General features: G+C 27.3%; 1 protein-coding gene across 1 annotated transcript in view; it reads left to right on the top strand.

Annotated features, from left to right (window-relative positions):
• The first annotated feature begins 306 nt into the window (after positions 1 to 306).
• Positions 307 to 12,521, top strand: part of LOC117178973 (galectin-6-like) — a 23,904-nt gene continuing 11,689 nt past the window's right edge. The window contains exons 1-2 of the mRNA XM_033370568.1: positions 307 to 548; positions 5,365 to 5,450. Coding sequence (XP_033226459.1) covers positions 459 to 548; positions 5,365 to 5,450 — 176 coding nt within the window. The 5' untranslated portion in view covers positions 307 to 458. The remainder of the gene's footprint in view (positions 549 to 5,364; positions 5,451 to 12,521) is intronic.

Below are 12,521 nucleotides of genomic sequence, written 5' to 3'. Positions count from 1 at the left end.
TTCTTATGGGAAATAGTGATACACTTTACGGGGCTTAAATAAATATAAATATCTCTAAAGGCTCTAAATATCATTTAAAAAAATGGATTTGGGTGATATCCATGAAAATTTGAATAAACAAATTTTCCAATCCATTTTTGAACCACCATACTGTGAACAATTGCAGGGCCATCTTTCGCAAAATTCGCAAACTGTTAAAATTTACCATCAGGAAACGCGATAAACTTTATCTCTCGACCGTACTCCCCCCCCCCCTCCAACTTTTTACAAATCTTATTTTTTAGCGTAGGACCCCCCCCCCCCTCATAAAAATATGTAAAATGTAACTTATTTTATAGACGGCCCTTTGTACGTACAGGCCGTTGAGCCTGGAAGAAGTAGACTGGCCCAATTGATTATGAACATCGGGTATATGTTTTTGCATCAGTCTGTTCACGACCATTTTCACTCTTCAGAAAATGTCTCGGGAGTGGCTACGAAATATGATTGCTGAGCGACAAGAGGCTCTGAAAAATTTTATTCTCGCGGATGCAGAAACGATTTCTTTGGTGAGTAAATAAAAATAGAACATAAGCATTTAATTTTTCGAAAAATTGAGTGCCGAATTGACTTTATATACCTACTGTCGTGATCGTTAGCGGTTTTCATTCATTAAAAGTTTCAGTGTAGTACAATAAAGTGCGGTGATCCTGGATTGAGAAATTTGCGGATCAGTTCGGAGAACTTTGGAATATTTGCAATAAAAAAGGGCGTGAAAAATATATACAATTTGTTTGAAAAATAGTGTGTCGTAATCTAAAACAGGTGCTTGATTTGTAGGTTGTTAATCGGTGACGTGAGGCCCATTATTGGATATCTATTATGATAATGTAGTGTATAGATACCAAACAATAACAAAAAACGCGATAACATATTCATGATTTGCTTTTGTTATTTCAAAGGTTTTTGAAACAAAATTAAATATATTAGAATGGTCGCACAATAATTTATTTTATTTTTTAAAATAAAAAAAAATATATTTTTATTTTTTGTTGAAAAATAATCTTTTTGTTCTAAAATTCATCTTTTAATTGGAAATTAAACATTTTCACTTGAAGAATCATCATTTTAGTTGAAAATCTATCTTTTTTGTTGAATATACAACTATATGCTTGGAAACTAAACTTTTTTGTTAAATTTAATTATTATATTTAATTATTTGGTTGAAAATTCGTTTATAGTTTAACATTCATTTTTTGAAGAGGGAATGAAACTAATTCGGTGAAATATTTCAATATTTTAGTTAAAAATTCATCTCTTTAGTTAAAAATTAATTTTTTTCTGTAAATTTACCTATTTAATTTTTGGAAAATTCGTCTTTTGTTAAAATCTTTGTTGTTAAACATTTATCATTTTAATTGAAAATTCATCACGTTGGTTGAAAATATAACAATTTTCTTGAAAATTCGTATTTTTGGTAGACATTAAATCTTCTTGGTCTAAACTTAATCTTTTTTTTAAACTATACGATTACACTTAAAGATTCAATTTTAGTTGAAAATTCATTTTTCTTAACATGAATTTTTTAAACTATTAAATTATTTCTGTTAGAAATGGAACTATTTTATTAAAAATTCGTTTTTATATATAATCTTCTTGGTCTAAAATTGATCTTTTTGTATGAAAATTAAACTATTCCAGGTAATGATTAAATTTTTGTTGAAAATTAATGTTTTGGTTTTGAGAATTCAACTACTTGGTTAAAAGTTAAACTCTTTTTTTAATAATCTTTTTGGTTAAATATTCATCATTTTAATTGATAATTCATCTCTTTGGTTGAAAATTTAACAATATTGTTGAAATTTTTTTTATTAATTTTTTTAAACTATTTAATTAATTTAGTAGAAAATGTAAACATTATTTTGAAAATTTGTTTTTTTTTTGCTTAATTAAATCAGTTCAATGTTCCATAATTATAATTTAAAATGTGCCTCTGTAGTTGAAAATAAATTTTTGGTTTTTAAGAATTCAACTACTTCGTTAAAAGTTATATTCCTTTGTTAAAATTAATCTTGTTGATTAAATATTCACCATTTTAATTGAAAATTCATATTTTGGTAGAAAATTCAACTATATTCTAATCGGACAATAATTTATTTTATTTTTCAAAATAAAAAAATATATTTTATTTTCCTTAATAAAAAAATGTACTATATTTTTTTAAAGAAAAAAATCAACATACCGGAAAACCCGGAAAATGACCGGGAGTGTGATTCAATTCCAGGATTTTACCCTCGAATGTACTAATATGAAATAAATTAAAAATGGTTTCATATATTTTTTATTATTCTAATAATTATGAGTTGGAACAGGGAATTTGTGAAAAATCATAATTCTCACTTGAAATACGGAATTTTCCAAAAGAATGACACTTCTGACTTGGAACAGTAATTTTTCGAAAATAGTTATAATTCTAATAATCTAAGTTGTGACAAAAAATTTCAGAAGAAAAATCAAATTTCAGGTTTACTTGGGACATAGAATTTCAGTAAAATAATATAATTTTTATAATAAGCAGAGTAATCATAAGCTCTGTAATAAGAATCGAAAAAAACCGTGTCATGCCGTGGAATGAGATTCAGTGTCCAGGATTTTTCTCTTGAATGTACTAATGTGCAATAAATTAAAAATGATTTCATATATTTAATTACTGTAAATAATTTTTGAAAAAGATTCTGAATGAGTCGGAAATATTCCCGAAAAAATCGAGGATAAATCAGAAAGTTTAGGAAATTAAAAAAAACTTGATCAAAATGGGAAATTTTTCTTATTAGAGAAATTTTCTTATACTTTCATTGTGAATATTTATTAATATTTTTGCGAATCAAACGGAATTCTATAGATTTAAGATAATATTAGTACATTTTTGATAATATTCATACTTTCATTAAGAAAATTATTTGTCGTAAAATATTAGGAATTTTTTTCTTACACTCGGATATTTTTTTTGTATTCAGATTTATTTTTACATTAAATGAATTTAAAATTATTTTTGACAATTACCAGCTTTGAAAGATCATTTTACAGTTTATTTATAATAAAAAATTCGAAGGATTGCAGTACAGAACTATGGATGACAAGCAAAGTCAGAAATTTTCAGAAGAGCGAAAAAATAATTCTGTTAAATCGAAATCACCATTTAAATATAAAATAAAAAACCGCTTCTGCGATGACGTTCAGCTGATTTAAGGCCACGTGACGAGTGGGTCACGTGACCAGATTCCTATCTTACCGACACCTTTTCTGTTTCCCAACTTATTTTCAAACTAAACGCCACATCGAGTAGAAAATTTGAGAAACAAAATAAGAAGCGCTAATAAACATGTGTCTGGTTATAAAATTTTATAATTATGAAAAAAGCAAAAAAAAATTTGTTTACAAAAAAAACTTTTTCCATAATTCTAAAAATTTAGGACCAGAAACATGTTTATTAGTGCTTCTTATTTAGTTTCTCAAATTTTCAACTCGATGTGGCGTTTCGTTTGAAAATAAGTTGGGAAACAGAAAAGGTGTCGGTAAGTTAGGAATCTGGTCACGTGACCCACTCGTCACATGGCCTTAAGCCCGAAAAAATTAGTGTAGAAAAAATTATCCAGTTCGGAGGAAACAGTTGTGTCAGATTCGATCTAAAAAAGTTAGTCCATTCAGGGTAAATTGTCCCAGAAAATTTGTTTAAATTAAAAAATTATTTCTTTTTTTGCAAACAAAAATCTTGCAGAATTGCAAACCTCCCTCTTCCAAATTAAAAAAAAAAGATCACTATATGTCTAAATCATAAGAGAAAATGTTGTAAATAAACATAATTTTGACTTGGAACGGATTTTAAACAGGAGTCCGTGTTTAAAGTCAAAATTCTAATTTTCTCCCACAATTTCCTATTCCAATCAGAAATATTCGGAAGTTGAAAGCATTCCAGGCCAGAGGAAATTAACGATTACCTGGGAGAAACCCGTGAAATAACCGGGAATTTAAAATCATCCATCGGATAGACACCCCGATATTTTTTCTTTCAAATTCAAAGTGTTTTTAAAATGAAAAAATGGTAATGAAAAAAATTGATAAATAAGGAGAATAAATATAAATATGACTTAAGATTTATTTTGATGAATTAATAATTATTTTATTTTAATAAAAAATTGACCAAAAAATTCCTTACAGGGGAAAAAGGATCTTATAAAAATTTCTGCGAAGGTTTTTTTCCAAGTAGTATATTCTGTTTACGTTTTTAGAAAATTGAACACAATTTTTTACTTGACTTCAGTTTTGCATGATATTTTAATTGTCTCGCGTCTTTTATTTGTCTTGTGAATTTTTATTTTAGAAAAATTGTAGTAATACAAAACATTTTTAACATTATTTTAATCTCTTTCTTTAGTGATATTAATCGATTTTTTAAAATGATAGATCCGTTTTTGATAATGACACAAAAGTTCAGATTTAGTTTATATTTTTGTTTACTGAAGGGTTTTCTGATTTAATTTATTTTTTATTTTATTTAATTATCTTTCTTTTACGTGTGGCTCTAATCGCGTAGTGAATGGAAATTTACTATTGATTTAAAAATTCAGTTTTCAAAATGTTTAAAATTAGAAAACAAACTTAGAAAGTCCGTTTTTTAAAGTAGCAATTTTAATAATCAGTTGAAAATCAATCGATATACAATTTTAAATATTCAGAATCGATTAAAAAACAGTCTTTTATGACAGGTGAAAAATGGGGATAAGTTTGGTTAATATTAATTTAATAAATAACCGAGTAAGAGAAGGATCATATGAAACGGAAAACAAAACATATTTCAAATTGTGAAATTTGTTCACGTATTAAATTAAATTATCGAAGAAAATATAATTTCCGTCAGTCTAATCACATAATTTGTCTGTTTGATATATAATTGATGGTATTATGTATAATTAATATTAATACAATAGTTATATTATTACAGGTATAAATAATAATTTATATAGGAATTTGGACAGTGGTATCGATCAATAATTTTACCATGAATTTCTTTTATATTTTGCTAGAAACCCTCAGACTACATACTTTATACTTAATTAATATTTTTGGATTAACTTTTTATTTAGGGAAATGTAAATTATTTATAATACCTAAGAACTCTGCTCGTCAGAATAATTTCAGTGACTCTTATCCGCTTTTTGATCATTATTTATATCGTAAAAAACATAAAAAAGGCACGTTAAAATAAAAATGAAAATCACGTTTAAAGTTTAAGAAATTTTAATAACTGGTAATTATATATAGATTTTATTTCTTTTTGTTTATTTGATCAGTTCATCCTTATTTCGAAATTACTTTCTGTTGCAGGATGCGACGGTACCTTTGAAATTAAACAATATATTACCAACATCCACAATCATCGTAACTGGTTTCATCCCCAACAATGCATCCAGGTACATAATTGTTTAAAATTATTTATTCATATCTGAATTTTTAATCATTGTAATATTTGACTTTTCATATGAAATAAAGTTTTAATAAGATATGGAATTTAAACATAATACCCTTTATTTTTAGCCTAATAAGTTTTAACATTTTTTTGAATAATTTGTCATATAATCAAATTTGTCTTGTAATCACTCCTCTCTTCTGAAGATAAAAATATTCAAGAAGAGAAAATTTTAATCCGGTGAAATATGCCGGAAGAGAATTCATAACGTAATTCTATTGCGATTTAGTGCTGTTTTGAACGTTTTAAGATCATGACTTTTTTTTCTTAAGATTCCAGGGAAAATTTAAATTAATTTTTTCGTTTGAAAAATTAATTTAAATAAAATATTAAAGAAGATATCAAACGATTTCCTAAAATTTCGGAAAAGAATGTTGCAGATTTCAAAGGAAAATTGTTCAATTTTGCAAGATTACAAAGTTTTAGAAAAAGTTGATATAAGTTTACGAGATATTTAGAAGTTTGAAAGGGAACAAAAGTAATTTCATTTAAAACAAAATGTAGAATTTTAGAGATATGAAAAAAAAATTATAAGGTTTATAATTTTGTATTTTGAAAGGTTTCAAGAGAATAAAAACAATTTTTTTCTAAAGGTTTCTCCGAAAATTAAAAATGATTTTTTATTTGAAAAAATGTATTTTAAGGAAATAATTCAAAAGACTTTAAAAGATTACAAAAGATTTCCAAAATGCTCAAAAAATAATCTAGAAGATTTGAAGGTAATTTTTTTAATTTTGCATAAACTTTTCAAAATTTTAGAAAAGATTCGAATAATTTTGAAGGTTATTAAGAAGTTTTTTTAAATGTCAAAAATAATAAAAAATCTCAAAAAACTTAAAACAAAATGTAGATCATTGAAAAATAAATTTTTCATATTTTCAAAACGAGTTTATGTTTTTCAAAATAATTTTAAGAGAAAATTTAAGAAGATTGTAAAACATTGCAAAAGGTTTAAAAAATTTCGAAAATATATCCGAAAGTTTTTAAAACAATTTCAGGAATACTTAAAGTCAGTTAAAAAGATATTTAGGGATTTTTAGAGTTTTGAAGAGATTATAAATATTTTAAAAGTTTAAAGAAATTATAAACATGCATAAAATATTCTTAATTTTTGTCCATATGTCAATTAGTCTTAAATATCTTTTAAACTACTCAAATATTGCATATTTTTTCGACATATGTGAAATCTTCAAAAATCCTTTTAAATTTTCTGGACTGAAAAATATTTTTTGGATGCAAAATTAACAATTTTGATGAAAATTCGTCTTTTTAGTTTGAAAATTCAGCTCTTTGATAAAAATGTTGTCTTTTTTAATTAAAATTGAAAATCTTTGGTTTAAAGTAAAAATCTTGTTTGACTGTGTATTCGAATATCTTTTTGAAAATTGAGCTTTTTGGATGAATTAAAATCTTTTTGATTTAAAATTAAAACATTTGTTAGTTTATTCATCAACTATTATATTTTTCGTTAAGAATTCATTTTTTTAATTGAAAATTCTATTACTTGTTTGAAAGTAAAACTACTTTGTCAAAAATTGAACTACTTTGTTTAAAATTCTCTTATTTGGCTGAAGATTAATCATTTTAGTTCAAATTCATCTTTTTGGTTGAAAATTCATCTTTTTTTTAAGAAGTCAACTATTTCGTTCTTTTTTTTAAATGTATTCAACTGTTTTTAATAAAAAAAAAAATATATTTTTTTGATTAAATATCAACTATTACATTTTTGTTAAGAATTCATTTTTTTCGTTATAAATATAATTACTTGGTTAAAAGTTGAACTAGTTAGTTAAAAAATCATTTTTTTGTTGAAGAAATATTCCCCTACTTTCCCAATTATTGAATAATTCTTTTTTCACCGTCTTTTTTATTGCCTAAATGCGAATCCAATAAAAAAATACACCTTTTTTTGTTAAAATTTAATCCTTTTTTGTTAAAGAAATTTGAAAAGTCTACTATTATATTTTTGATACAATATTTGTCTCATTTGTTTAAAAAATCGACCATTTGGTTCAAGATTGAATCATTTTGTTGAAAATGTAACTATTCTGTTAAGACTCATCTTTTTTTTGTCAAAATTTCACCTACTTGATTAATAGTTAAACTACTCTGTTAAAAGTTTCTTTTTTTTATTGAAGATTCATCTTTGGTTGAAAATTCAATTAATTTATCAAAATTCTTTTCATTTTTTTATTAAAAACTAATCTCTGGAGGGAATATGAAAATATTTCGGTTTCTGTTGAAAACTGGAAATTTTAATTGAAATTCAATCTTTTCTAGTTGAAAATTTCCTTGTGAAAAATTAATGTCTTGGTTAAAAATGCACCCTTTTTAGTAAAAAAATGTAACTTTTGGTTGAATATTAATCTTTTTTGTTTGAAGATTGAACTAATTAGTTAAATCCAACTGTTTTTTATTTTTAATTAAAATCTATTTGTTTGAAATATTAACTATTACATGTTTCGTCGAAAAATTATATTTTTTGGTTGAAAAAATAAACCTATAGGTTTGGAGTTGTAACTATGTTTTAAAAAATTAATTTTTTAGTTGATTCATTACTTTATATGAAAATTGGTTTTCCCTTTGGCTCTAAAGTTCGCAAAGGTTTTATTCAAAATTTATGTCCTTTGTAGAAATTTGGTTGACGTTAGAGGATGAAAACCGTGAAAATAGTATTTTCACTCAAATAAAAATAGACATTTATTCATGAGTTTAAACAGAAAAGAACAAATAAACTAAATTACTAGGCAACGTATCAAAGGTATGATAATTGATGTCTATGGTTGAAAATTTAATGAATTTGTTAACAATATCACCTTTTTGGTTGCTAATTAAACTGCTTTGTTAAAATTTGAACTACATTGTTCAAAATTCATTTTTATATAAATATTTACCTCCTTGTTTGAAAATTAAATATTTTTATAAAATTTTGTTGTTTTTAGCATTTTTTTTTGCCTGCAAATTTAACTATTTCATTATTTAATGGAACCTCATCCTTTATAAGTTAAAAATTCAAATTTTTCGTAGAAAATTCATGTATTCTGTTATAACTTCGTCTTTCTGATTAGAAAATTCTTTTTGTTGATTTAAAATTCAACTTTTTTTGAGCATTCAACTGTTCAATTGAAAATTCACTTTCTTCGGCTAAACTCAATTGGTTTATAATTTATTTTGTTATTGTTGAAAATGAATTTTGTTTGACAGAAATTTGACGATTCCTTATTCGTGCACAAAAATCTTTTTTAGTTGAAAAGTCAACTTTTTTCTTTTAAATTCATCTTTCTTGATTGGAAAGTCTTTTATCTGATTGCGGACTTAACTATTTTGTTTGATATTCGCTTTTTAAAAATGCAATACAAATTTTTGAAAATTGATCTTTTATGGTAGAAAAGTCTCTTTTTTGGAAAAAAGTCACTTTTTTCTTGAAAATTCAACCGTATCCTAAAAAGTTCGTCTTTTGGGTTTGAAACTTTATCTATTTGGTTGTTCATCCAAATGTTTGGTTAAGGATTCATTTTTGTTGTTGAAAATTCATCTATTTTAATAGAAAATCTTTTTTGGTTAAAACCAAAAATATCCATATCTTTGGTTGAAAATGCAGTAAATTTCGACTTGAATTCTTAGGATTTTAAAAGTTTTTCACAGTAGTCGAAAAGCGCGTGTCTATTTAAAATTACGAAGTATAAACTTGAAATATTACATTTAGAGAAATGAGCAATTTCTTAGATTCAATTTAATTCATTTCTTAAAAGTGAAATTTTGTTTTAAATCTTTATCTGAGTTATTGATAGTATTTATTGATTTCAAATAGATCCGCGTTTTTCGGTACATGCGCAGTGGAAAAAGTTAAATGCAGCGCGCGCATCGATACAGGTACGAAGCAACCAATGAACGTGACTTGGCAAGAATTAACCGGACGACTTGTGGCAGAGGTGGGGGCCCCTCCAGCCTTAAAATTATCGAATCTTTACCTTTCGCGGCCCTTCAAATAAGCGAGATTTCACTGCGTATTATATCATTATTTACACAAATAATCCTAGAAGTTTTCAACTATTGTGTTGAATTTTTATTCGAAATTAATTTTCTCAACTGAACATTGGACTATTCTATTTTTCGTTAAAAAAGTATAAGTTAGGTTGAAGATTAAATTCTTGACTATATTCTTGATTTTTTTGTCTGGTTGAAAATGAATTTCTTTAAATGAAAAATTGCACATTTCGTTTTTAGTTGAAAATTCAACTACTTCATTGAAAAGTGATTTATTTCATTTTTCGTGAAAACTTATTTTTCTTAGTCGAAAATGCATGTATTTTGTTGAAATTTGCGTTTTTGGTCTAAAATTCCGATTTTTGCTTGAAAATTCATTTTTTTCCTTGAACAAAAATAGGTAGGATAATAGAATAATAGGATAATAAGACAATATGTTTCAACAAATAGGTAGAAAATTAAACTATTTGGTTGAAAAGTAACTTTTTTGTGATTTTTCGGTAGAAAATTAATTTTTTTATTTAAATAATATTTTCGTGTTGAAAATTTAACCTTTTTGTAGATAACTATTTCTTCTGGCTTTAAAATGTAACAATTTTGTTGAAAATTGAACTATCATGTTAAAAATTTAAATTTTTCGGCAGACAATTAATCTTTTCAATTGAAAATTCATGTTTTTGTTTAAAACTCAATTATTAAAAAAAAAAGAAAATTAATCTGCTTTATAGAAAATTGAACTATTTTGTAAAAGACATTTCAAAATTCAAAATATTCAAAATTCATCTCTTTAATTGAAAATTGAACTATTTTGTTGTAAGTTCATATTTTTTTGGTAAAAAATTAATCTTTGCGTTTAAAAATTTGTGTTTTTAGTTAAACACTCAATATCTGATTTGAAAATTAATCTTTTTTTTTTAGAAAATTAAATATTTTTTCAGACATTTTTTTGTTTGAAAATTCATCTGATTTGTTGGAAATTTGTCTTGTTGAGTTAAAAATTAAACTATTTGGTTGACAATTAATTTTTTTTGTATAGAAAATTCGCCTTTTTGGTAGAGAATTAATCTTCTTGGTTAAAGATTCATAATATTATTTGAAAATTCATATTTTCTGTAGAAAATTAAACTGTTTCGCTGAAAATCCATTTTCTGTGTTGATTTTTTTTTGGAAAATTCGAACACAACAATAACAAAAATGATCAAAATAATTTTTCTTGAAACTATTAATTTACTGTAGTGTGTATAATGAGGCGAGAACTTTGGCGGATGCAAACCGCAAAACAAAATCGACGGCTGATCACAAGACCAAAAGACGAATGCATTAACTCACCACAAAGATAGGCTGTGCAAGACAATAGCGTCCCGTAATCAGTGTGTGATTAACTACAGAACATCTGGCTAGAAGTTTAATGTCAAGGTCCGACAGTTCGCACGCGAACTGTGGATTCGTCATCGCACGCTCAACATGTCAAAGCTGCTGACCATTAGGCAGCATATTCTTGACAGAATATGGTACCTATCTGAAGCTAGAATATACCTAGAATGGAGGGAGAGTTGGGTCACAGAAAATAAACAGTTTTTCTCTGACTCATCACGACTCTTACAAGATCCTTCAGTTACAGTTGACCACTCACCAAAGCCAGGGGATCTCCAGTCATTTTTGAGAGAAGTTTACGAAGTTCAGCATTCACTGATTGAGGACACAAAGAACATAAATAGCATCTGGCCTGCATTTTCACCTCATATATCTATTTGGAAGAGCCTACTCTGGGAACGACGTACATCCAAAGCACAATGCGGAATTAAGAGTGCTTTATTCTCATGTCTGTCACTCTCACAACATTAGTCCTAATACCGCTCCGCCAAACGCTCCTAGGGAAATAGTCAAATGTCGAAAATGAGAAATGCCACATATACTGGAACTTCATATCCTTAACAATTTTTTCTGTTGTGAACTCTAGGCCTGACATGGTTCTTCTTGATTTCAAGAAACGAATCATGTTCGTTATCGAATTTTTGGCACTAGCTGACAAAAACGTTACAGCCAAGGAGAATGAAAAGAAAGATAGGTATAAAGGCCTTGTAAGGGAGCTGCGACGGTTATATTTGGAATATTCTATTAAGCTAATCGTCCTGATCATCGGTGCTCTTGGAGGTGCCAAGCTTTCAATGACTAATAGGCTGAAAAGCATTGCTGCGGGTCAACGATATGCTAAGATTTTTGCGGGGAAAATGCAGAAGGGGATCTTCCTTGACTCGTTCCGTGTTCTCTGGATGCAATAGATTTTTGCCGGATCATCGTATTCAGTCGATTGCAGATTCTAATCACCTATCTCATGATCGTGAGACGTGGTTACAGCTCAAATTTTATCGCGATTTCGATTAAGATGGAAACACACGACGAACCGGCGAAATAATTACATTGAGTGAATGAAGCAACTCAAGGATGACTTGCCAGACTGCTACCATTCCAGCATTATCCCTGCTCACGGAGTTTTTATGGCACGTATGCATACTCTGTCGTACCAGAAACACACAGAGCTTTTGTACGCGGAGCGCTTGCACACCTACTGCTTAAGCAAGCTGCAGATGAAGATAAGGAAATGACATTAAGGCCAACCGCGGAAAGCAGGCACCTCCTGAATGATGTTCGCGATTTCAGAATAAGAAGGAACATTGGCATGCAGGTTCCTCTTAAGCCAAAGATCTGGCTGAAATGGATGCTTACCTTCGTGAGGATATCTAGGAGGAGTCCGAACTCTGGATCATCAGTTGTTCAGTTTATGGTGCTACAAGATCTTTGGCTGATTTAACTCGAAGGCTAAAACTGACGATAGATCCAAAGACCAAAAGATGCTTGCTTCAATTGAACAAGAAGATTGGATGGGCAAGACAGAATGTGTCCTGTGTTCGCAGTGTCTGATTGACTATATCAGGTGTATACATATGAAACCGGTATTTTTTCAAGAAAAAAACACATTTATTTCAAGAGAATGATAACAAATATTTTATTCAAAGTATGCGCCCTC

This window comes from Belonocnema kinseyi, chromosome 8, assembly GCF_010883055.1.
Source record: "Belonocnema kinseyi isolate 2016_QV_RU_SX_M_011 chromosome 8, B_treatae_v1, whole genome shotgun sequence".
Lineage (NCBI taxonomy): Eukaryota > Metazoa > Arthropoda > Insecta > Hymenoptera > Cynipidae > Belonocnema > Belonocnema kinseyi.
Note: the sequence above shows the minus strand (reverse complement) of the source record. Positions and strands in the feature narration are given on the sequence as shown.